The sequence below is a fragment of the Stegastes partitus genome, unplaced genomic scaffold, assembly GCF_000690725.1.
Source record: "Stegastes partitus isolate 25-593 unplaced genomic scaffold, Stegastes_partitus-1.0.2 Scaffold1399, whole genome shotgun sequence".
Classification (NCBI taxonomy): Eukaryota; Metazoa; Chordata; class Actinopteri; family Pomacentridae; genus Stegastes; species Stegastes partitus.
Window position 1 is genome coordinate 59,049 of NW_007579130.1, and position 24,452 is coordinate 83,500.

At 42.0% G+C, this 24,452-nt stretch overlaps 2 protein-coding genes across 8 annotated transcripts in view; one reads left to right on the plus strand and one right to left on the minus strand.

Moving 5' to 3' along the window:
• Nucleotides 1–67: 67 nt before the first annotated feature.
• Nucleotides 68–2,856, minus strand: sart1 (spliceosome associated factor 1, recruiter of U4/U6.U5 tri-snRNP). Its single transcript, XM_008299287.1, has 2 exons — nucleotides 2,718–2,856; nucleotides 68–2,552 (listed from the first exon to the last, which is right to left on the minus strand). Exon 2 carries the CDS (start codon nucleotides 2,542–2,544, stop codon nucleotides 229–231), a length of 2,316 nt encoding a protein of 771 aa, XP_008297509.1. The 5' UTR covers nucleotides 2,545–2,552; nucleotides 2,718–2,856; the 3' UTR covers nucleotides 68–228.
• The window catches only part of pcm1 (pericentriolar material 1), a 24,288-nt gene continuing 2,330 nt past the window's right edge, over nucleotides 2,495–24,452 (plus strand). The window contains exons 1-36 of one of the 7 annotated variants that reach the window (XM_008299283.1): nucleotides 2,495–2,570; nucleotides 4,359–4,473; nucleotides 4,714–4,962; nucleotides 6,247–6,573; nucleotides 8,351–8,521; nucleotides 9,089–9,208; nucleotides 9,453–9,639; nucleotides 9,931–10,040; nucleotides 10,298–10,571; nucleotides 10,657–10,807; nucleotides 11,124–11,342; nucleotides 11,514–11,680; nucleotides 12,222–12,451; nucleotides 13,063–13,205; nucleotides 13,318–13,447; nucleotides 14,859–15,029; nucleotides 15,175–15,353; nucleotides 15,555–15,758; nucleotides 15,867–16,125; nucleotides 16,266–16,411; nucleotides 16,506–16,723; nucleotides 17,206–17,389; nucleotides 17,481–17,785; nucleotides 18,005–18,166; nucleotides 18,387–18,443; nucleotides 18,694–18,866; nucleotides 19,649–19,780; nucleotides 20,444–20,573; nucleotides 21,051–21,218; nucleotides 21,357–21,454; nucleotides 21,790–21,924; nucleotides 22,016–22,219; nucleotides 22,315–22,374; nucleotides 22,470–22,620; nucleotides 24,112–24,260; nucleotides 24,360–24,423. In XM_008299283.1, coding sequence (XP_008297505.1) covers nucleotides 4,378–4,473; nucleotides 4,714–4,962; nucleotides 6,247–6,573; nucleotides 8,351–8,521; nucleotides 9,089–9,208; nucleotides 9,453–9,639; nucleotides 9,931–10,040; nucleotides 10,298–10,571; nucleotides 10,657–10,807; nucleotides 11,124–11,342; nucleotides 11,514–11,680; nucleotides 12,222–12,451; nucleotides 13,063–13,205; nucleotides 13,318–13,447; nucleotides 14,859–15,029; nucleotides 15,175–15,353; nucleotides 15,555–15,758; nucleotides 15,867–16,125; nucleotides 16,266–16,411; nucleotides 16,506–16,723; nucleotides 17,206–17,389; nucleotides 17,481–17,785; nucleotides 18,005–18,166; nucleotides 18,387–18,443; nucleotides 18,694–18,866; nucleotides 19,649–19,780; nucleotides 20,444–20,573; nucleotides 21,051–21,218; nucleotides 21,357–21,454; nucleotides 21,790–21,924; nucleotides 22,016–22,219; nucleotides 22,315–22,374; nucleotides 22,470–22,620; nucleotides 24,112–24,260; nucleotides 24,360–24,423 — 5,923 coding nt within the window. In that variant the 5' untranslated portion in view covers nucleotides 2,495–2,570; nucleotides 4,359–4,377. Of the gene's footprint in view, nucleotides 2,571–2,928; nucleotides 3,136–3,320; nucleotides 3,583–3,763; nucleotides 3,835–4,358; nucleotides 4,474–4,713; nucleotides 4,963–6,246; nucleotides 6,574–8,350; nucleotides 8,522–9,088; nucleotides 9,209–9,452; nucleotides 9,640–9,930; nucleotides 10,041–10,297; nucleotides 10,572–10,656; nucleotides 10,808–11,123; nucleotides 11,343–11,513; nucleotides 11,681–12,221; nucleotides 12,452–13,062; nucleotides 13,206–13,317; nucleotides 13,448–14,858; nucleotides 15,030–15,174; nucleotides 15,354–15,554; nucleotides 15,759–15,866; nucleotides 16,126–16,265; nucleotides 16,412–16,505; nucleotides 16,724–17,205; nucleotides 17,390–17,480; nucleotides 17,786–18,004; nucleotides 18,167–18,386; nucleotides 18,444–18,693; nucleotides 18,867–19,648; nucleotides 19,781–20,443; nucleotides 20,574–21,050; nucleotides 21,219–21,356; nucleotides 21,455–21,789; nucleotides 21,925–22,015; nucleotides 22,220–22,314; nucleotides 22,375–22,469; nucleotides 22,621–24,111; nucleotides 24,261–24,359; nucleotides 24,424–24,452 lie in introns of those variants that run through there. The other 6 variants (XM_008299280.1, XM_008299282.1, XM_008299281.1 and 3 more) reach the window with 6 other exon arrangements.

Sequence of the window (24,452 nt, forward strand, 5' to 3'; positions counted from 1 at the left end):
TATATCATAAAGAATTATAATTATATAATAACTATAATACATTTGCAACACAAGAACCAAACAACACTTTTCTCACCAGTTTCATTTTATTGAACAATTCTGTAATACAACAATGAAGCTAGTAATAACTATGACATTAAAGTGTAGCAATTTCTTTAATTAAAAGGTGTGTGTGTGTGTATGTGTGTGCATTTATGCATGTGTATGTTTCTTATACACTCTCAGTATTTATTTGGTGATGGTGTTTGCATTCATACTTTTCCCACTCCCACTAAGCACAATGTATGGTGTTTTCTGAGATTTCTGCTTCTCTTGAAGCAAAGCCACTGTCCCCAGAGGAGTATCACTGCTGCTCATCTTCTTCAGCAGAGCCTCTTCCTCCAGCTTTTTCATCCTCCTCTCCGTCTTCATCTTTCCAGACCCTTTGCCGTGGAATCGATGTGACAGCTGCCTGAAAGCTTCTTTTGGAGTGAGTTTCCGCCCAGACTCATCTACGTACTCAATCTTGACATCAGGCTTGTAGGCGTCCTTCTCCTTGAACTCCTGCGTGAAGCCTCTGTATTCTTCTCTGCGACTGTACTTGTCATCGAAGCCCATCTTGTCCTCGATGCAGTAGTTGTCGTTGGGAAGGGCGCCCTTTGGTGCTTTGACACGAGCAACCTTTTGCATTTGAGTGTCCAACAGACCTTTATTTTTGCACAGCAGCAAGGCAGCAGCGAGGCCGGAGTTGACAATAGGCTCCTCGTCCAAAATGGTGGCAGAGGCTGTGGAGAAATCTGGTTGTTTTTGCTCTTCGTCCAGGTTAACCGTGCTCCAGCCAACATTCTCATCCATTTCGGAGTCTGAATCCCCAGCATCATCTTTCTCTTCTTCCTGTTCAAAGTCCATGATATCTTCTTGGTCCTCCCTGTTGCCTGACAGTCCATAAGTTGGAATATCACCCAGGGTTCTGCAAAACTCTGATGTGGCATTGAAAACAATGTTGTTCCTCTTGTCTGCATCACTGTCATTGTCACCTTTACCGAGCACTTTGATCTGTTCTGCCACCTTCTCCCCAGAGTCCTTGAGAAGCTGCTTTTGCTTCAGCTTCCTCTGTTTCTCCAGTTGCTTCTGCAGCTCTTGCTCTGCCTCATCCTCCTCAATTACAGCTGGTTCAGGAGGTGTAAAGTCTTCTTCATCGCTTATGTCCATTTCTGCCGTCCTGATGTCATCAGACATTGCAGGTGTCTCATCTGGCAATCTTACCTCCTCCTCCTTTACTTCTGCACCCTCTTCCTCCACTGTTTTGCGGCCTCGGCCACGTGTCCTGGAGCCAAAATCAGTGTTGCGAGTGTCATCCAGTGCAAGTTCATCAGCAACTGTCTGCTTCTCCTTCTTCCTGATCTTCTTCACACGACGTTTTGTCTTTTTAAAGCCCACCATTTCCTGCGGTGTGTAATACTCTGAGGCGATAGTGAGGGCTGGCATTTCCAAGGACTGTGCCTGGTTTCGCAGCATTTCTCTCATGGCCTGCAGCTCCCGCTCTCGCTCCCCATCAGCAAAGCCCCCTGTGCTCAACCGGAAGCTCTTTTTCTTTTCACCTTCAATTTCCTCATCATACTTTGACAGCACAGAGCGGGATTTAAACGTGACCATGTCATCCACAGTCTCTTCTTCTTCATAGGGCTTGTAATCAGGCTTTTTCTTTTTTAACTCCACATTCTTTTCTGCTTTTTCTTTGTCCACCAGTCCCACGTTTACAAGCACATCTTCCTCCTCTTCAAGCACACCTTTGTCTTGTAGGGTCAGGATGACAGTCTGGCCCTCATTGAAGGAATCCACCTTGTGCTGCACTTTGAGTCCCTTAAGATCTTGGGATGTGTATGCGTCCTGTTTGTTTTGGGCAAATTCCTCCTCCACCAGACTGCTGACACCAAACTCTTCATCCATCTCTTCCAGAAGTTTGGCTCTTTTCTCTGCCATTTCTTTTTCTTTTGCCAGCGTTCTGCTTCTCTCTACCCAAGCAGCTGTGTCATCCAGCCAGTCATCCTCTGCCAGGGTTTTGACTTTTCCCAGTTTCTGGTTGAGGATGCGTTTTTCTTTCATAGCTGCCAGCTTCTCTCTCATCTCCTTCTGCTGCTGGATGAGAACAGGGTTGATGGTTTCGGCAACCATTGGTTCCTCTTTGGTCCCAAGCTCCTTCTTGTTCTCATTCAACTCCAGAGGCTTCAGACCCAGCTTGGCCCTGAGTTTGTTTGTGTCCTCAATGCTGAGAGACGCGTCCCCACTTGCAGACTGGGGCCCCACTTCTGTATTGCTTTCCTCATATCCAAGATCTACCTTCTCTTTCTTCACTCGTGGCTCTCCGGTGCTCCTCTCCCCTTTGCCGCGGCTCTCCCGCCTGCTTCTTTCCCTGGACCTGGAGCGTTTTCGTTTATCCTTATCCCGGGTCCCATCCCGATCTGAAGCGTCTCTGTCCTTGTGGCGATGTTTCTTATGTTCGCGACGGCGATCTTCTGCGTCCTTGTCGCGGCTCTTTTCCTTGTGCTTCTTGGACGACCCCATGATTTCCTCTGTTGATTACAATAGAAGTAAGTCAGAAATCACTGCTGCGTGAAAATACACATGCGTATGCGTCGATTTGATTGGATTAATAGCAAGAACGTAGTTAGCTTTCCTTAGCTAACTAGCTCAGATTAGCTTTGAATGCTAAATGATCCACAGATAATACAACTTACATGGAGTGGAGGCGAAATATAATCTTATACTCGAAATTTGCGTCCGGTTGTGGCGAGATTCGCGAGTTTTCGATTTCTTCACGTCTACAAAACCGTCCAAACTACAAGCTCTCGTGAGTTTGATACTTCAACAGACGAACAGCGAACGACAGAGCCACTGCTTCCTGTGGTCAAAGATTAGCTTGTAGCTAACGTGTACCGCCCCCTGCTGCATGGGAGTGTGTATATCAGGCTAGGTTCACGTCCATTAGTTGCTGCGTTTTAGGACCGATAACACGCTACTTTTTGCTCAAATGGCTTTTAACAGACTCAGGGGGGATTTGTAAAACCTCTGCTGAAGCATACGAAGTGCAAGGCAACGGCCTTTCCTTCCGTTGTCGGCTCTGAATGGTAACATCAACGCTCCTTACCTTAAACCGTAAGCTAGCTATCGTAGCAAGTGTATTTCAAACAATATGCCTTAAAGCCAGTTTTAACCCTGCTGCGTTTGTGTTTAGCTAAGTTAATGTGGGTTAGTCTTGACAGTGTACAAACATTAGTTCAGCGACGTAACTGACCTACTTCTCAATTTGAAGTTTGCTAGCCTTATGCGCGATGCTTGTTTGCTTCAACTTTTACCGAGACATTTAAAGTTAGCTCTGTTGTGAGTAGCTGGTAGCAAGCTAGGTAGTATCAGCCACCTGCACTAGCAAGCTGGACAACTTCAGCGACCGTTTAGCATCACATTTTGTCGTCTTTTGTTAGTGTTATCGATAACGTTAAATTGTGGGCTAACTGGTGCAGATCGGGGTTACTGCGTGTTGCCATGGCGATTGCAGGACGGAACTAGGTCACAAATGTTTTGCTAGTGAAGTTCACCAACAAGGTATGCACACTAGTTTGAACGTTTCTGGGGCTATAACTAGCGTAAGTGCTCCAGTGGTCGTGGCAGCACTTTCTCTGTGTTGAGGTAACAGTAGCCATCGTGTGGGAACAGTAACTTAAAAGAAAGCTAGCGCCAAGTCGCGGCGCGGTGGAGGGGATGTCTCGTATCTTTCCCCGGGAATCCGAGCGGGCCACAAACAAAACCCAACGGCTGCTAACGCTAACAGACGGGTCACAAAGAATAGACAGCACGGTAACACGATCAGCGCAACGTTACTGATGTTTTCAAGCTGGTCGTGATTGAAGGGTAGAGTCACTTTAAGTTGTGTTGGTAAGAACTGGTGCATTTTCTGCTGTAGCTTAAACGTTAGCAGTAACACCTTCATTAGAGTCATAAAAAGCTGTCTGTTCTAAACACCAGCGCGGATGTCATTGTTGGTTTTAGGGTATGGCGAGCAATATGCAGTTATTAATAGCTAACTTGCACATTTTAATGAGGTTAATTGAATCCCAAGTTTCCTCTAACGTTGGGTTAACGTTACAGTGACAAGTGTACTTGAAAGTGTTCCACATTTTCCTGTAATGGACACTATTCCTTTTTTTTATTTAGTTGATGTAATGTGGTAACTTTTTGTTGTGAATGTCAGCAAAATGTAAGGAAGCAGTTTCCTTTAGTGTCATTTTGATTGTAATGTTTTCCATACAGACGTGTATATCATGCTTTGTGTTCAATAGTGTCTGTGTGGTGACCAGTATGCATTTTGTTGTGAATTCCAGCAAGCTGTAAGGGGGTGACATGGCAACCGGAGGCACTCCTTTTGATGACAGTTCAGAAGAGCTGCACAACTGGACTGTAACCAATGGCAGTCTGGAAGATAGACTCAACAACATGGTAAGGGGCTGATACAAACATCAATGACTGGTAGCTTAATTTTTATCCATCCAATTTATTATACAGTGATTTTCTCCAATCTTTAAACTGTAACATGCTGCTGTGTAAAATATGTCTCACTGTCAAGGGTTATTTGTGCCACGCTAAGTCTCATGTGTACGGTAGGTAAGATTTGTATCTGTCCCTGTAAAATAAACATGTATGATTTTTAACAGTGCAGGTGTTTTTGTTTTTGATCAGGACTGGGGTGTACAGCAGAAGAAAGCCAACCGATCTTCAGAAAAGAACAAGAAAAAGCTGTCAGCCGCTGTGGTGGAGAGCCGCCTGACTAATGATATTTCACCAGAGTCCACCCCAGGGGCTGGCCGCAGGAGAGCACGCACTCCTCATTCCTTCCCCCACATCAAATACACCACCCAAATGTCTGTCCCCGACCAGGCTGAGCTGGACAAGCTCCGTCAGAGGATCAATTTTACTGACCTGGACGAGGTAAAACGCTGTTGCATTCAATTAGAAATACTTTTTTTTGTTTAGTGCCAGTATGTTGTTAATTTAAGACTGAATATTTGATACATGGTGGCTTGCGTGACCCACTGGTAGTGATGTGTCAACTCTGTCCTGTTTTAAGTGCTGTGGGTAAAAGATTTGGTGGTCTTGAACTCGAGCTGTTGTGCAGCAACTCAGTGCACTAATAAACATTTGACCGGAGGCTATGTGGCCAGTCATTAGATGTGAAGTTGGTCTTTAAAGGCACTCAGTAGATTTTCAACCACTACTAGCATTGTAGAGAAATGAACAGGTCCTGCTGTTTGAATTTCTTTTGCCACCATGTGTGCAAGGATGCATGTGATCGCCACAGGAGTGCAATAATATAGTAAAGCCACATATTGCAGATATATTAGAATCAGTATGTCAACTCATACGTTACACTAGTACAAATTGCTTCAGATATAATTTGAATCATTGTCACCATTCTTTAGTTTGCCTATCAGTGTGTAGGAACAAGTATAATTGTAGGCTTAAAGTTTCCTACCCAATGCATTTCTTCGCCACAGTTGTTAAAAACAGTATGGGTTTATTTGTGTCTTGTGTTGTATGAAGACTTTTGTTATTGAGAGCCATTACTCTCAAATGGGTAACAGCTTCAAAAATCCTGTATTCACTGGTCTACGGTTATCACAGACAAAACACAAGTAAAATGTAAACTTGTTGTTTAGTGGTTAAATGCCTCTGTGCTGGTGTGGTGCTCCAGCAGCCAATAGAGGTAGAACAAAATATTTTTCATAGTTTGATACGGAGTTGTTTCGCTGACCTTGTTCTACCACATTGCTGAGGGTGGCAGAGTGGCTGAGCAGCACTAGAAAATGGGAGATGAATGTGAGAACTTTCAGTGGGGAAAGTAGAAGAACAGTGTAAAGGTTCAACTATTTGTAAGGCATCGCCTTGATGATCAGAATAATTATTTTCTGTTTTGGAGGGCTCAAATTTCCATCCCTGTAGCACAGTTATTCACAACAGCATATTTATGTACCAGTATATGCAATGAGTTTTGAACATGAAAACATTGTAAAACTGTGCTTGTTAACAGTACAAGGTCAACTTTTTGCAATTTAAATTAAAATTCTGTGCCATACATTAACAAACTTCAGAGGTCTGACACAGTAAAAATGTGACTAAAAGCCTGAATCCTTGCATCTCTTAAAGTCTTCAAAAGAAAATGCCCAGATCCTTGAGTGGTGTTTTGTTTGACTTGTGTCTTCTTTTCTTACTCAGAGGAGCATCGGCAGTGACTCCCAGGGTCGTGTTACAGCTGCCAACAACCAGCGGCAGTTAGCTGGAGAGAACAAGAAGCCCTACAACTTCCTACCTCTACATGTAAACACTAACAAAAGCAAGGAGCTGCTCCCTCCCTCCTCCTCTGCCCCAGCTACTCCAGCTATCACCAAGGAAACTAAGAAGCAGAGCCCAGGACTCAGGGATACATTAACCCCTGTGGTTCCTTCCAAGGAACCTCCAAGGCTCAGTCGTGGTGCTGCTGAGAGAGGGGCCGCGGCGCACAGAGAATATGCCAGAGGAGAGCCAAGAATAGACAGCAGCCAGGTAATGTTTTGTTGTTACTAAGGTCATGGTCAGCTGTTGGTTGTTTCCCACTTGAAGTGTTGTGGTTCTGAGTGGAACAATGTTGGTGTGCACAAAGTTATGCCAATTTATCAAGTAGATGGTGAGCTAGTTTGCTGGATAAATTAAAATCTGACCAGCTGAAGGTGCTACAGGCAAAGTCAGAATTGCCAAAGTATGTAATGGCTCCTTTGGAGAACTTGACTATCTGTAACAAATTTTACCACATCCCCAACAAGTATCAACAGGCGAGTAGCTAGAAATGCAAGAAGCTGCATTAATGAATGGAATGCAGTCAAAAAGTTGAATGTCAGAAAAGGTAGAGTAAAGGTGTTGGGGATTTTTTTATGTTATCAGCCAAAGTTACACATCTTGTGTCAGCTAGGTTTTAATTCTATATTTGAAGAGTTCGTTTGCAAAAATAGATAACTCCATTTTTGTAGATTTTCAGAAAACGTTTTTTTTTGTTGTTGTTTGTTGAGATAATATCAATCAAACTGAGGTTGAGTAGATTTGACTCAGTAGAAATGAAATGACAAAAATAGAGATAACTTAAGTTTGATTGATATTGTCTCAGATAGATGATGGAAAAGTGGGTTTTCTGACTGAAGATGGAGTTATCTGTTGTTGCAAATGAACTCTTCATTTGTATAGCTTTTGTTTCTGTGGAACACAAATGCATAGGTGAACCGAACAGACTGGTTACTGGAGTTAATACATACAGATGATATGTTATTAGTTCACTTTGTATTAAGGGTTACTTTCCCAGTAGTATCAGGGAGAAAGAGAGGCATAAAGCCCAAACACCAGCAGGATATCAAACAGGGATCACATCAAGTGCTTGCTTTAACTGTACTCTGGCAAAACAATTTCCTTCGGGATGAATAAAGTTTATCTTTATCTTTATCTTTATCTTTATCAGCCTCAGTCCATCTAGTCTCAAAGAAAAATAAAATGTCTATTTTCTAGGAAATTCACACACAAGCCCAGTGTTCACTTATTGAGCAGTAATTCACAAAAAAACAAGCAGTACTGTCAATTTACATTATTGATTCTGATTCTTGTAAACTCCATACATAAGGCTGACGGGAGGGTGGAAATCACATTACAGAGTATTTTCTTTCTTTCTATGTATCAAGTGTTTTTTGTCTGAAGCTCCCCTCACCTTACAGTTTTGCACCAAAGTTTGCTCCAGTTTCTGAGAAACTAAACCAAGTGCTGGCCAGTTCAGGGGGACAGGAGATGTGTAGCACCCCCATCAAACACACTAAATGAGCAACCTGACAAGTTGAGGTGTAGAATGTAACCGGCATTGATGAAAACATAAATGAACTGCTTATTTTGTAGGAAGACACAGTAAAATAGTTTTGATTGGTGTTTTTGATATTTTTTATTTTAGTATAATGACTTTGCTTCAGAAGACTATTATTTCACCATTAATTTAAATGACTCCCTTTCTATGTGGTATAGTCTGTGTATTGCTGCACTCCAGAGTACTCTGAGAAACCAGAACTAGGATGAAAGTGAGGGAGAGCTAGTGCAGCTGAAACAAGGCTGTATTTAGGGCAATTTATAAATATGCCACCCTTGGTGCCCAGCGAGTTTTGCGCCCAACCCCCTTTCTGCCCTTGTTTAGCCCAGTCTGAGCCATTGCTACAGATGCTTTCTCACCTTTCCTTACGTCTTTCTCTGTCTTCTCTTTATTTTCCTTCCGAAACGCACACCCATACACCACCCTCCTCTCTTTATACTGTCTCAGGTGGTGAGCAAACTGGTGCAGATCCGGGAGTACATCAGTAAGGCCAGCTCCATGAGGGATGATCTGGTGGAAAAGAATGATGTGCCGGCCAATGTGGAGCGTCTCTCTCATCTCATTGACCACCTCAAGGAGGAGGAGAAGTCCTATTTACGGTTCCTGCAGAAAATGCTGGTAAGTCAAATGCATGTTTATCTTTCACAGAATCTAATTTTATGCTTGTCACATGCTGTGTACAACGCTACATAGTTTCAGGCAAATGTCTTGTGTCATGTGTAAAGCATGTCTGTTGGCTAATTCATAGCTGAAAAGAAACCTGTTTGTGTAGTTGCGTTGGCAGTGTGCCATTCATATATTATTAATGCCTGTCTTTCTCTGTGCCCTGAAACACTTCAACAGTTGGATCAGGTTGTCTGCTGTGACAAAATTGGACGATAGTATGCCACATTTCTCTGCTGTGGGGTTGTTTTTTCTTTAATTTGATTTTAGCATTTCTATGTCATATGTAATATTATTTGCAAGAAACACATATTTTTATTTTCAGACTGTTAAATTCAGTGTAGGTGTTCTAATCTTTATATTCGTCCAGATTTCACCCGCTGATTCATATGAACACTTGTCTATGTGCATCTGTGTCTGTAGATAAAAAACAGTTGATGGACAACATAGTTTTTTTTGTTGTGTACTTTCCTATTTATGTATCTTTGAGTCACTGTTGCTGTTCTCTTTCTGCTTTCGTAGGCACGGGAGAATGAGGAGGATGATGTGGGGACCTTGGACTCTGCAGTTGGCTCCGGTTCATTGGCAGAGAGTACATCACTTAACATTGAGGTTCGGTCTTCAGATGCCTCAAACGCAACAGTATGTACATTTCTTTTGGATCGTTTGCCTAAAATCTGAACCTTTTTCCCACGTTAATGATATCTGTTGTGTAATTCTTTGCCAGACAACACAGACTCTGTGCTGTCTGTATCAAACAATTTGTCCCTCTTTTGCCTTTGTCATTGTATGGTCTTCTACCATTCCTCTTCAGCAGCGTAGTATTGCTGATGTGTGGTTTTGGTAGGCTCAGTGTTTGTAATGGTATGCGGGTGAAATTTTGTAGGGTGGCAGGCCAGAAGCTGTGCGTGCTGACCAGAAGGAAGAATTGGAGAATCTGCGTAAGCAGCATGAGCTGCTGAAGAAGATGCTAGAGCAGCAGGAGCAGCTCAGGGCCCTGCAGGGCCGACAGGAAGCACTAATGGCCATGCAGCATAGTGCAGAACAGGCACTTGCTGTGATTGAAGACACTGGTGAGATACACACGAACACAGTGACAGACATGTCCACAGTGGATGCAGACTAGTTGTGTGGGAAGTTACAGAAGGTCATTTACACGACTGTAAATTACTGGAGATACATCATTGAAAGCTCAATTGGAATCATTTAATAAACATTCAACTATCAGAACAGTTTCTTTTACAGAAGTCATATTTATGTATTAGAATGTTTTTGCTGAATGGCCCAGCAGGTCTACCACAGCAAGTTTTTTTTAATTGAGTTTTCCTCTGTTTTAATTCTTTGTCATTTGTTGTTGTTATTAGTTGTCACAGAAACTACGGGCAGTGTTTCCGGTCTGAGCATCACATCAGAACTGAACGATGAGTTAAACGATTTGATTCAACGGTTTCACAACCAACTACATGACTCTCAGGTATAGCAGGGACCTCAAATATGTCACCTAGAAAATGTTTGAAATTAAAATGACTTATGCACTGCGTTTTTTAATGTTTGCTACTAATAATAACTTCAACATTGTGGTATTACGTAAGTGCCAATATGTCAAGATATTTAAGTACAGATCAGTGAGACTATAATCTGTCATGTTGGCAACAGTCTTAGTCTGCCTCCCACTTGACAAGTCATGTCAACTCTTTAGTAATCTTTTTTTTTTTTTTTTTACATTTTCAGACTAAAGCAGTGCCAGATAACCGTCGTCAGGCAGAGAGTCTTTCCCTCTCCAGAGAGGTGTGCTGGTCTAGGACTCCCCAGGCTGTAGGTCCCCCTCAGCATAGGCCACTCCTCCACTCTGCCTCTGGCCCGCACACTGGTCTAGATACTGGAGCAACAGCTGCCAGCGCCAAACTCACCAAGCTCCAAGAACTCCAAGACAAAAAGCAAACCATGGACAAGATATTACAGGAGCTGCATTCACTCAGAGACCAGACACTTAATAATAACTCCCGTAAGAGTATTTTCTTTATATGTATTCATATTGTGACTTCCCCCCCCCCCCATAAAGTGTTGATGAATTGCATGGATCCTTTCAGGTCGTGGCTTGTCAGCACAGTGCAGTATGAGTGTGGGAGGATCATCAGATTGCCACTCTGCTCTCTGCTCTAATGGGGCATCGGCTTCCACTTCCTTTCATCCGTCACTCACACAGCAACAGGACAGCTCCAACTCGGCAGACAAGCTGAGGTAGAAATACACACATGTACACACACACACAATGAATAGGCAGGTCAGATATCAACAGCAGGGTGTTGTGTATAGCAGCGGTGGTGTAGTATAACCTGACAGCCATGGACCGTCTGCTGTTTACAGTTTTCAGTATTTATTACTGTGTTCTCGAACAAGACACTTAACGTCCATCTTTTATAGGGGCTGTTTTTCTGTAGGTCATTGTGCACTTTGTAGAGGAGGGATTCGTGAAGACATTGCTCTGGTGTGTCACATAACCTTTTAAATGATTAAACCTTGCAGGCATTCACATTTCATTCACATATTCCTACAGGAAACTAAAGGAGGTCCACAAGCGTCTGAATGAGTTGCGGGAGTTGGTTCAGTACTATGAGCAGACTTCTGATATGATGGTGGATGCAGTCAATGAGAATGTGAAAGAGGAGGATGATGATGATGAAGAGGAGGAGGAAGATGAGACAGAAGACGGTTCCATGTTTGAGGCAATGTTTGACTCCGAGCAGGAGAACCGCCAGCCAATCACTAACATCAGGTGGGTGTATAAATACATAAGTAAGTAAATAAAGAAAATGCCACGTTTTTCTGACTGTTTCTATCAAGACGATAAGTGTTTTCAGGAATATTACTTTTTTGTTGTCATTGTCTTCAGATTACATTGTGTTAGTGTTGTAGTATTATTATTGACTATACCTTATTTCTCCAGAAACCCACAGCGCAGTGGGAACTGGGCAGACTTAAACAGCTTGACCAACGGGCGCAGTGTCAGGAGTAGTGGCACAAACAACCGGGATGGCCGACTCAACACCGAGTGTGAGATCAACAACCGCTCAGCAGCCAACATCCGCAGCCTCAACATCCCCTCAGCCATAGGTACACTCATGCACACACTGAAACACTGCACTGTGGCATCTGACGTTAACATCCCCCTTGACTATTCACAGTACAGGTCGTTGATAAAACAAGGGGTATCATATTTAATCTAGTTAATGTAGTAAATGCTAATAGCATCGCCTTTGCCTGACACTGTTGTCCTTCCATTTGATTATCAGTGCTGTATTTTGAACTGTTTCTTAGTCCAGCTTATTTTGACATAGGTACACCACATCGCACTGGTGAAGAGATATGTTGTCTATTACTGTATTATCATTTTTTGTATTATGACTGTTCTTTATAAAGATGTTTTTTTAAACTTGGCAATGCTAAACCTGAACTTATCATCATCAATAGCCACCTTCATGCAATTTGTTTTAAAAAAAAAAACAACAAAAAAACAGTGCTGTGATTTCAAGAGCACACAGTTGGAGTCTATGTTAATGTAAAATTTAAAAGGTGCATGCAACACGTTCCATTTACGTAATTTTACAGACTGACGGCATGTAAGTGATATTCCTACAACTTTGCCTCCATTTAGAGTGCCAGTACAACAGGGACATTCCCTATAATCAGGTGAAGGACGACGACGAGGAAGAAGATGGTCTTGACAATGATGAAGGGGCACAGGCTGCAGCTCCAGACAGTGAGGCATCAGAGTCTAGTCGGAGGAGCAGCCTTGGGAATGATGCCGGTTTTGTTCAGAAGGTTCATCGGCACACAGCAAAGCAAAAACTCCGGCAGCTGCAGGAGCTGGTGGCCATGGTTCAGGTGGGGTAGATGACAGAATGCTACTTGAGAGTCTATAGTCTAGATCTAGGTGTTACTTCTGTATTTGCTGAATGACACGAGATATTATCGTAGTGTGTTTTATAACTCTGATTAGCTCCAATTGGTAGTATTAAAACGATACTGGATTAAGGTTTGTAGTGGTAAAAATTCACCTCTTAGTTTAGTTCGTTTTCAGGACAGCAGAGAAAATGGAAGCAGTGCATAAAATAACATTTGACTTTAAAAGCAAAGCCTGCCAACATGCTGTAGTTGACGGACCACAACTGTTGCATTGCCAAAATGTTCTGGCTGGAATTTGTAATTTAGAATTTTTGCAAGTAAAAGCATGTAGACATAAATAGACTAGTGAATATTGGATCAGAGCGTATACTGAACCCAACATCCTGTATGTAACTGTTTGAAACTAGTACACACGCATTGAACCCCCAACAAGTATGTTTCATTAAACTTGACATGTTGCATCTTTGTTTGGCCATTTAGTAAGAGAATAATATTTTAAAAAAAAAACACACACACACACACTAAAACGTATAAGGAATGATGATGAGGATTCTAGTGAAGAAACACTGACCCAGTCTTTCTGTACTCAGAGTGATGACACAGACGTAACAACAGCTAATGAGGATGAAGCTTTACACCAACAGCCAAATAATACCAGAACGCCTGTGCCTGGGTCACTGGGAGCAGGATCAAAACAGAGTCCCAGAGAAATCACCCTCTCCAGCAAGGCCAGGTATAGTATATAAAACATTTGAAAAGCCTGTCTGATAATCCAGACAGTTGTTTTCTTTTTTTTTTTTTTTTTTAATATCGATTACATTATTACTATTTTATACTTCTGACAGGGAGAAGCTGTATGAGGAGAAGCTGCGTCAGCAGAAGCAGGAGCTAAAACAGCTCCATGAGGAGCGACAGAGGCTCATTGAAATCCAAGGCAAGATCCAGGACCTGCAGTGGGCTTGCCCTGACCTTCAGGTACTTGACTCATGCATTCATACATGCACCCACACGTAGAGCTGGAGACACAGAGAATATGTTGTGAATTCGCTTCAAACATGCAAATATAAGAGGATTACAAGGTTTTGTAAAATGTTGTAAGCTTTTTTAATTCTAGTGATTTTAAAAATTACTTGTGCATCAAATTCATGCCAATGTTACCTTCTACACTTGCAATAATACATTCAAATGACAGACAAGCAGACATTACCTCCCACTATAAAGTGTAAAGAAGCTTTAGCAAGAGGAGTAGAAGGTAATAACTGCTCAATAAACAGCTGTCAATTTGAGAAAAGTGGACATGATTTGTTTTTTTTTTTTCAATGTCAGAATAAGAACAGCTTGGACCTCAGTTACTGAACCACTGTTGCCAACTTTGACTGGTCAGTGGAGCTTAATTATAAAAAACAAACAAAAAACAAACAAACACTATTTTCACACAGCGGCTTGTGTGAGACTAGACAGGACTGGTTTGGATGGGAGTCGAGTGCAAACACCTTTAAACAGTTTCATAGAGACCAAAAACCTTTGTGTAGCTGCACACAAACAACCTTGTGCTGTGCTTTTTCTGTTCATTTAGTCAAAAGATGTGAAAGGTTTGAAGAGTTTGACACTGCAGTAACAAAAATGAACAAATTCACAAAACGTGTAAAATCTTAAACATGCAGTCTGTGCTTGACAAAGATGTTTTTTGTTTTCTTTTTAAATTTTGGGCATTATAGAATCACAACATTTTGCTTTATTCGAGAGACACCGCAATATCTAAAAGACAGGATGCAAACTGTGTCACATTTGAAGGGAACATAGGAAAGACATTAATCATTTTGAAAATAGACCAACACACATGTGCACAGCTCTATCTGAAGCTTTTCAGAGGCACAGAAAATTTGCCAAAACCTCCCACTGAAGTCCTCACAAAGCACGTGGATGAATTGGTTTGTCTTTTGCAGTTGTATCGACGTTTGTATTGAGAAACTGAGAATTTCAGTGGTATTGGCACTGACTGCCAAATTTCTGGTGTTCATTTTTTATTATTTAGCTTTTTTTTAACATTATCTTAGAAAATGCACATTTAATGTTTCATGCTTAGAATTTTTCTACTTATGTTTATATTTTTTAGGACATATTTTTCTACTCGTGTATATCTATATACTTTTTTTACTGTTGTGTATTTTCCGAAGACTTTGAATGGGAGCAACTGTAGTGTAAGCAATTGCCCCTTTTGGATCAATAAAGTTTTTCTGATTCTGATTCTAATTTTCACATCCCTAATCCAAAACATTCCCTCTGAGAGAACCCCATTCTCTTTATGACAGTACACTTCACTGTGTTGTCTGTTTCTGTTATGTTCAAATTTTATAAAAACTTCCCATTTCTATTTGTTTTCCAGTCATCTGTGTCCAGCACCGTGAGTCAGCAAGGTTTGCTGAGGAAGGTTCCACTTGCAGTTTCCACTCCTGCCCCTGTTCAGGCTTCTTCATCCTGTGGACCCAAAATCAACTCAGCTGTGCTCAAACCCACTCCTCCAGATGCAGCTACGTCGTCAGTCACTGACAATGAGGTGACAGACTCCACCTTTCACGTCAGACACCCTCCACCACTGTTTAGTTTTACAGCACCTCTAGTCACATGACCAAACAAACTCTATGCATTGTGAACAGAGCAGATCTGCTAACCGATTCTCTCCGCACTTCAATATCCAACAGCTTTGGTCAGAAATGCGTCGACACCAGATTTTGCGGGAAGAACTGCGGCAGCGCCGGAAGCACTTAGAGTCCTTGATGGCTGAACACCAGAGACGTAGTGGTCTTGCTGACTCTCCGTGCCGGATGGAAGACCCAGACGGCATTATTGCAAGCTCACAGCCTGTCAGTAGGGATGAAAGGTAGGAAGTGTTATTACTCTAGGGGGCTTTCTCATCAAGGTCCAGATTGGAACTCTTACCTTGTAGCCAATTTTTTTTTTTTTTAAAGTGAGATTGATGGAGAGCACTTGTAAATCAGCAGTGTTTCTTTCATTAGTGATTATTCATTGTTTCACAGACAGCCAGCAAAATTTTGTACCAATTTTCTCAATTTATCCTCAGAACAATGGCCACCTGGGGTTCCAGTCCCTGCCACCTTGATGATGATGATGAAGAGGAGGATGATGAGGATGAAGATGAATATCACTCAGAGATGGGTGCAGAGGAGGAAGAGGAGCAGGAAGAATGTACAGAGAGCAGCTCTGATGACGACATTCACGGCTACAGGAACCAGTGCTCCTACAGCAACAGAAAGAATCAAGGAAGGTCAGACTACGTGGCAAAAGAAGGGCATGTGTAACGGTCTAGTGATATCTGTAATCGGTTGTTTGTTTGTTTGTTTTTTAATGTGTGTGCTTGTTTATCTCTCTTCAGCAATCTGAAACCTCCAGCAGCCTTTTCAGGTGAAGGCAGTGGGCATCTTCATAACATGACTAAAACCAAGCAGCAGTCTAGAAGTTTGAACCAGTCTGCAAACCAGCATGGAGGCACACGGCGACAGGAGAACCTGCGCTGGGCCTCTGAGCTCTCCTTTGCTGAGGGCTCATGCCACTGGCAGGAACAGTTCAGCCAGCTACAGCGACAGTTGGACTTCAGTACCAGCATGTGTCAGACCCTCCTGCAGGACCAGCAGGTTAGTGAATGACCTTCGTAATAACTTTCCATTCAGTATTTGGTTTGGCCCCTATTGCCTTATCTTATTAAGGAAACTCTGGTCCACAAGTCTATTAAAAGCATTCTTTTTTTTTTTTTCCCTCTCACCTACTTCTACAGACACTATCATACATGCTGCAGACTCTGCTGACAGGCCAGTACAGCATGCTACCCAACAACCTATCGTCACCACAGGTCCACCTGGTCATGCACCAGCTCAACCAGTGCTACACTCAGCTGACTTGGCAGCAAAACAACGTTCAAAGGTGAAAGCAAAAGCCAAAACAAGTATACTCCACTTTCTTTCTATCTAGTGGTACATCTTTTTAAATTTTCCCATCTCGTGTCCTTTTTTTTCAGACTAAAGCAGGTCCTTAACGACCTCATTCGCCAGCAGCAGCAGCAGCAGCCGCCACCTTCCTCTTCAACAGCAGGTTGGCAGACGCAGAAGAACGACTCGTCCCAGCAATCCAGCTCTGGCCCCTCAGCCTCCCCTGGTGTCTACCTCCCCCTGTCCTCTACCCTGCATCCTTCAGCCAACAACTTATCAGCTTCTGCCTTATCCCCATTCCCACCCAGTATGATATACATACATATTTATTAGCTCTCAGGCTTAATTCTTTTAACAACATCTGTTTAGAATGGTATGCAATAGAAGCAACAGATAGAGCAAACATTTCTGAGACTTTGAAGACCAGTATTTGACATTGTTTTTATTGTTTTGACAAGCTAAAAATGCTTTGTGGTTTGGATGTATCAAAAAAGCAAAATATTTTACAGAATTTTGCAAAATTTGTGTCTCTGAAAATGTTGGTAAGGGCTCAATGCTATGATAGAATGGAAAAATTGCACAAATGAGTTATAAAACATATATGGAAAATATTTTTTCATTATGTAGTTTTTGTACACAGGCATTGTGTTATTATTGGTCTGAGTACTCATGTTCACTTAGTGCATTTGAATGTGAAGTAACTGATAGATTTTAAAGTGATTCCATAGTGCTCAAGTATTAGCTCACTACTTTAAGCTAATTAAGTTGTTTTTTTCTTTCTCTCCAAAGGCTTCAACTTGTATCCACTATTCCCTGCTGCCATGGGTGAGTTTCCTCCAGGTGCAGTGGGTCAGCCTGCTCCTGAACATCAGAAGCAACAGCAGTTAGATCCCAACACTTCAATTAAAACAGAGTACATGAGTTTCCCCCCTCCGCTGCAGCGCTCGCCCCTTAACACCACGACAGAAAGAGGGTATGTCTATCATTTTTGATGAAAAGTACTTTTGATGAATGAATGAATATTATTGCTATTCATATCTTTATTTTCCATGCAACTCCTTCAGACTGGCCAGCCGTCTTAATACCCCCTACACAAACAACACCAAGCGGCATCACTCGTCTAAAACAGAGCCCCAGGAGTCTCCTCCCTCCTCCCCCACTTGTCCCAACCGCCACTCTCGACCTCAAGACTTCGATAAGGCATCGCAGGGAAGCTTCAGCAGCATGCCTGACCCTGTTGATCCTACCACCATCACAAAGACTTTTAAGGCTGGGCGCAAGGCCTCCGCACAAGCCAACCTGGCCTCCCGAAGCAAGACTCCCAAAAGCCGACGCAGGAGGAGCAAAGGACACAGCAAGAACAGTGAAGGTATAAAAATGGAATCAAAACTCTGTTGACAGTCTGAAAATTTAAAAATGAACATAACCAGCTCCTAAAATGTATTACTTGTTGCGAGGCTATTGTCTATTGGATATATTTGATTGTAAAGGTGTTTATTTTTGGTGCCCTTTTCTGTATTTCTCAACCAAATTAGCAATTCATAATGAGAGAAATGTTGCTAGTGTTCATTTTTGGTGTCTTCATCAGGCCAAGACAGTGACAGTGTTAGCAGCACTGCAGACTTCGCCCAGGAGAGGGCAGCCCTGTCTCACCAGAAGGATCAGAATCGGAGTCTGCTGGACAAGTTTACCCAAGAAAAACTAGACAGCAAGACGAAGCTTGGAAACAAACGCAATGACCTCTCCTCTGGTATGGCTCAAACTGTATACCCCCACCCTTTCCCCTCTACCGTCTGTGTGTTTTGTTTATTATACACAGATATTTTATTCATTATTCACATTATTTTACAGCAGATTTTCTTTCTATAATTATAGTTTCCTTTTTTTAACACATTTTTCATGACCACAGGTTTAATTTTCATTTTGGGTTAATTTACTTTGTTGTCACTTTTAATTTATCTTACTCACAGCCTATGCTTGGAGAACACCCTTCCTCTCTAACAGAATTGCATGCACAGAAGCACCAGGTAAAGTCACCATGCAAACCTTACCATCATTTGTGTCATGAGTCACCTAACCTTGCAATGCATGAGCTTTTGTTTTTTTTGTTTTTTTTAACCAAACCTAAACCAAAACTTCCAAATTTGCGTGCAGGCAGAGTCTTTGCCTCTGAAAACAGTTGTTTGTAGTTAGATTGTCAGTCAATGTATTATTACTGCTTATCGGTGGTAATATGCAAGTATCCATCTAAAATTCTGTCAAATCTCGAAATTGTAGATGCAAGCAGTGATTTCTCCCTGTTCGAAGCGCTGAGGGAGACCATCTACTCTGAGGTGGCTACTTTGATATCCCAGAACGAGTCCCGCCCCCACTTTCTCATTGAACTCTTTCATGAACTGCAGCTGCTCAACACCGACTACTTGCGTCAGAGGGCACTTTATTCCCTACAAGTAAGTATAGTTTGTGTAAATGCTCAACTGTTATTTGAATCCAGTAAAAGTGTTCTTCATGCTGACCTCAAATTACAGAATATTCAGGTTTATTTACTTTGAGTGAAGTGCCTCAGCACATGCTTTTGTGGAGTTATGTAAAGCAGCGGTCCCCAACCACCGGGCTGCGGACCGATACCGGGCCATGGGTCATTTGGTACCAGGCCGCACGGAAAAGGAAAAAAAAAAAGTTGTATTATTATATTTTTATTTCCAGCACAGTCTACAGCGTGCTTTTAAAAAAAAAAAAAAAAACAGTACGAGCTCGTCTTCCTGTCACTTCCATCTGTGCTTGTGTCCTGCTCTTGACTGTCAGTTTTCATGCCCGGCTGTTAAACGAAGCCGTCAGTCTAACTGCTGCCGAGATGTATAAAAAAACAAACGTTTCCGGAGAGCTTCTTTGGGAAGTGGGAGAGACTCAATGCTGAGACAGAAGAAAAAGTAAACACATATTTAGCAAGCAATTTTATTCATTTGTGAAACTTTTAATAGAAAAAAATAAGATGTTTTTGTTATGCCAATGACCGGTATGTAGAAAAATTTCTTGCATAAAACCGGTCCATAGTGCAAAAAAAGGTTGGGGACCGCTGATCTAAAGTGTGTCTTTATTTATATGATGTCATCTGAGATCGACAGCAAAATCACAGCTACAATAATCTGTGAATGGCCTGAGATACAAATGGAATATTCCCTTGAACACTTCAGCTCACACTGACCGTACCCTCTCTCTGTGTCTCTCACAGGACATACTGACCAGGCACCTGGCAGAGAAGAGTGCTGCAGAGGACCAGCTGCCTCCTCTAGGTCCTGTGGTGTGGGCCGCAGGCTCTCAGTCAGAGCTCACACCCAGCGAGAGTCTCACTACCAGTGATGCAGTAAGAGGCACATTATTGCTTCCCAGCATCCCATCCTCACAATCTCTTCTCTCATTTTGTGCCTCTTTTTGGTCTGCCATGTCGAGGCTTTTGCTCTGAAGTCTTTCTCTCAATCCTCATTGTCGTCCTTCCCACCTACGCTTTTTTTATGTGCTTCCTTTTCTACATTTCAATACGTCTTTCATTAGTTTCTCTCTTACCCATGTCTCCTTTCATCCCTCCCTGTCTTGCCTCTTTTCATCCTTCCATGCCTCTTTATTTTCTGATTTTAATTTTCCCTCCCCCATCTTCATTGTCTTTGAATTTAACTTGACAGCACAGCTTCAGAAGCTTGTCTATATAAAAAAAAAATGACCCTCATCTCGCCACGTCTCTTTTGCCAGATCAGACATGTGTTCTTTGTTCTGCTCCAAGGTCCCCAGAGTTGTGCTAATTGGGAGCCAGGCCTTTTGTCTGTCTAAATAATGCCTTTGTTCAAGAATGATGGGTGAAATGTCTAATTTTCCATGTTAGGAGAATGACAAGGGAAGCCACCATTGGTTACGGCTGCTTAAAAACTGGGTCTGCGTTGAATCATCTATTCTCTTATAATCAAGACTGTCGTGGGCGAATGTAAGATGTATGCTGTGTTTGTCTCAAAATGGATTGCTTATCTTTTTTCAGGAGGTGGTGGAGAAGAACTTGAGGCTCACACAGGACATAATGAAGAAGAGGGATGATGCAGAATCTGTGGACAATGACAGCACCATGTCAACATCCTCCAACCTGGAACCTTTTGCCAATGATGATCTGGGTATAGTTCTACACGTATTAACCGTTTAATTTTGAAAAAAAAGGGGTTAAAGCTTGTACGACTTTACCTACCTAAAAATCTTCCTACAACCCTTTATACAGCTTATATGCTTTGCTTATTACCTTTTAACTACAACAAATGTGGTACCTCTTCCTACTTTTATTCAGCAGGGCGTCTCAAGGCTTGTCTTGGTAAACCAGTCAGTTTATCCCGCAGGATCAATACTGCATGGCCAAAGTATAAAATATTCCCTTTCAGAAGAGTCCATGGAAAATTAGGGCTCAAAGATTTGGGAAGCTTTGGTATTGTCCATTAAGAGTGAGGTCAACGCATTTTGCGTGATCCTGTAGTGTAAACCTGGTTCTACGTGCCTTCATATCCATTACACTCTTCTCTTTTCTCTCGCTTCATTGGTTTTGAACTTTTCGTTTCCCATTTGTGTCTCTCCTTGCTCTCCTTTCTATGCTGCTCTGACAGGCAACACGGTGATTCATTTAGACAAAGCTCTGGCCAGGATTAGGGAATATGAGCGCATGAAGCTTAAAGCTGAGTTTAACCCCTGCAACGCCAGCACTGCAGGCGCAGGCTGTTCTGAAGTCTCAAATGCTGAACGTCCCTCTGCTAACTCCGCTGAACCAGTGGAAGGTACCCAATCACAAGACCTTTCCTATGTGCAACATGTGCAAACACCTGTAGCAGCACAACAGTGGTCTTTCCTTTAACTGTTTAAAAAGACTGAATACATTTCTGTATGAAAAGATCTGGTTATTTGTGTGTGAGCAGGTGCAGCAGCTGGAGATGTGCACTGCCCTCAGATTGACACCCAGCAGTTGGATCGTCAGATCAAAGCCATCATGACAGAAGTCATTCCCTTCCTAAAGGTAGGATGGCTGACATAGCAACGTACAATCCACTACACACTCCATATGTAGTGGATTGCACGTTGCTTTGTATCACCTGAGAATTTTCTTTTAAATACATACTTTTTGTATGCTTGAATTCAGTTAATAAAAAAAAAAGTGGTCTTTTTCTTAACTAATTGTAAATGTATTGGCTTGAAACTGAATGTGAATATTAGTGAATTTAGATCATTTTTTCCCTTTAAGATTAAACACTACAATGAGGTTGTCTTCCATTGGTTGTCAGGGTGCAGCACTCAGAATATGCTGTTATGAAAAGAGTTAAATCAATCTTTATTGTTCTCTTCCTTCATTAGGAGAACATGGACGAGGTGTGTTCCCTCCAGCTGCTGACGTCTGTGCGGCGTATGGTCCTTACTCTCACCCAGCAAAATGATGAGAGCAAGGAGTTTGTGCGCTTTTTCCACAGACAGCTGGGAGGCATATTGCAGGTATGACCAATGCCAAGTTCCTCAAACACGTGTATAAGCAGATCATATAAAAATAGCCTCTCTGACATTTCACTGTTTCTTCTTGTTCCAGGACTCTCTGAGTAAATTTGTGGGCCGCACGCTGAAGGACTGTGGGGAGGATCTCCTTGTGGAGATTTCAGAGATCCTCTTCAATGAGTTGGCCTTCTTTAGGCTCATGCAGGATTTGGACAACAGTAGCAGCATGGCTTTGGCAGCCAAACACAAAAATAAGAAGAGGGCTGAGCAGCCAAGTAAAGCCAAACACAGTCTCAAGGTTAGTTACATTGTTTTGCCACTTTGCATCTTTGGTGATAAATTAGTTTAAATGAGACTAACTTGAATTTTGTATTAATTTATTCCTGTAATTAGGAGAATGCAGCATGTGGCGGTGATAAGTCAATTTCTCCAGCGTACACAGATGAAGACAAGGTAGGCCATTTTATTACTGATAATAAAATCATTAATACCAATTACTATATGTTTAGTCTGTCTTACAAAATAAATTGTCTCTCATTTCCTTCCAGGACCAAGATGAGGCTGAGCAGGAAGGTGCGTCAGCTCTCCAGGAACTTTACCTCCAGACAGAGATGAAGAACAACAGGAGCAGTGAAGCTTCAGAGGTTGAAGAGGAAGATGAGGATGAAGGTGGCGGACAGGGAGTGCCTTTGTCAATCAGTAAGTGAAAACTGCAAAAAAAACAGAGAGGCTGCGTGAATAGCTTTTATTTAGCAGTTAATGTCAGACAAAATGTAGTAAAAGACATTTTGTTATGTCTCCCATTTACTTTAATGACAGCAGCACTCAAGCTGTGTCAACTCCACAGTGATGCGAAAATGTTCCAAAGAGCTTCTTACGATGTCAAGAATGTTTGCCTTTCTGAGTCTGTAAGTGCCCTTTAGTTAACGGAAATAAAAATATAAACTAGACTTCAGAAAAATAAAAAGTAACTGAAACGATATTGTGTAGTTATAGAATTGACTGAAACAAAACCATACAGGAAATGTCTTTAGTTTTCATTTTTGTCAGTTTGGTCAAATTTGTCAGAAAGCATGAGAAGGCATTGGTGCGCGTATATCGAGACAGGGATGTCTAAATGACAAATCAACTGCCTTCACAAAGTGTTTCCGTTGTAAAACCCAATAGTATTGTTCTGAACTTGGTAAATCTTGCCCTTGACAAATATTAAATCAAATCAAGTTTATTGTCATTTTGCTGTACATACACAGCAGTACAGGCAAGATGAGAGAGCGTTTCTTCAGGATCATTTAATTAGTAAGTTTTGCGGAATGCACGTCTACACTAAACATTGGCTCTCGCTGTCTCCTGAAGGGGCCGCTGCGTCCATATCGTAATAGTTATACAATATCCTAAAACCTAAACAGTTTCCATCAATAATAACTAAACGGAAACAAAACTCAATTGAAAACAAAAATTTAAAAACTAATCATGAAAATTGAAAACTATAATCCATTGATTCAGAGTCGTAAAAACAGACTTAAATATTCCCACCACCATGTTTTACTGTGGTGTTGACACACTGCAGTACCATTGTCTCTCCTGTTTGTCTCCTCATATAAACCCTTCTCTATCATCCTTTGTAAAATACAAAGGACTTGTATATACCAGAATGCTGGTGTGTCTTAACCCACCTCGAGCATTTGGCCTCATTTCCCCTCCTGAGAAGTGGTTTACAGACACTAATCCTCTGAGACCAATATTCGACAGCCTTCTTTTGACAGGACTTTTGCTGATTTTTGCTGACTGCCCCCATAGAAACCTTCAGTCTAGCCGTGCTTTGACACTGAGAAAGCCCCTGTGATTAGAATAAAAATCTGACTTCTGACACATCTTTCACTTAGTTGTGATGCCATGTTTTTCACTATCACTGTGCTACTTTGTAAGCAATATTATGCTGGAAACATGAGGCACAGCCACATTTAAAAGAGGTGAGCCGTGGCTTCAGTCGATTTTCTCGAACAAAGCCTCTGAACTGATATACTGAACCTTAAACATGTCGTCTTCATTTTAAAAGTAAGAAGACCCTCTGTTTCTACATCTTCAAACTTCGTGATTATTTCCTGGTTTACATGAAAATACGACAGATGTTCAGTGTTGTCTCAGACGTTATTGTGTTGCTGCACATCTCATTGTCTTGCTACTTTTCAGGTCTTTCCAAAGCAGAGACTCAGGCCCTGACAAACTACGGCAGTGGCGAGGATGAGAACGAGGAGGAGGAAATAGAAGAGTTTGAAGCTGGACCTGTAGATGTCCAGACGTCGTTGCAGGCTTCTGCTGATGGACAGCCGGAACAGGAGGTCAGAGCCACAGTCAGCCACAAAAATGTGTTTTTCCATGCAGCTTACATTATTGCACACCTTCCTCTGAGTCTGACTCACATAACTGTTGTTCTTCAGGGGACAACGGCCACTGAAAGCCAGGAGATCAAAACAGAACAGAGGAGTCCAGAGAATGATGACGGTGAGGCCTTCTTGATATTTTTTAGTGAT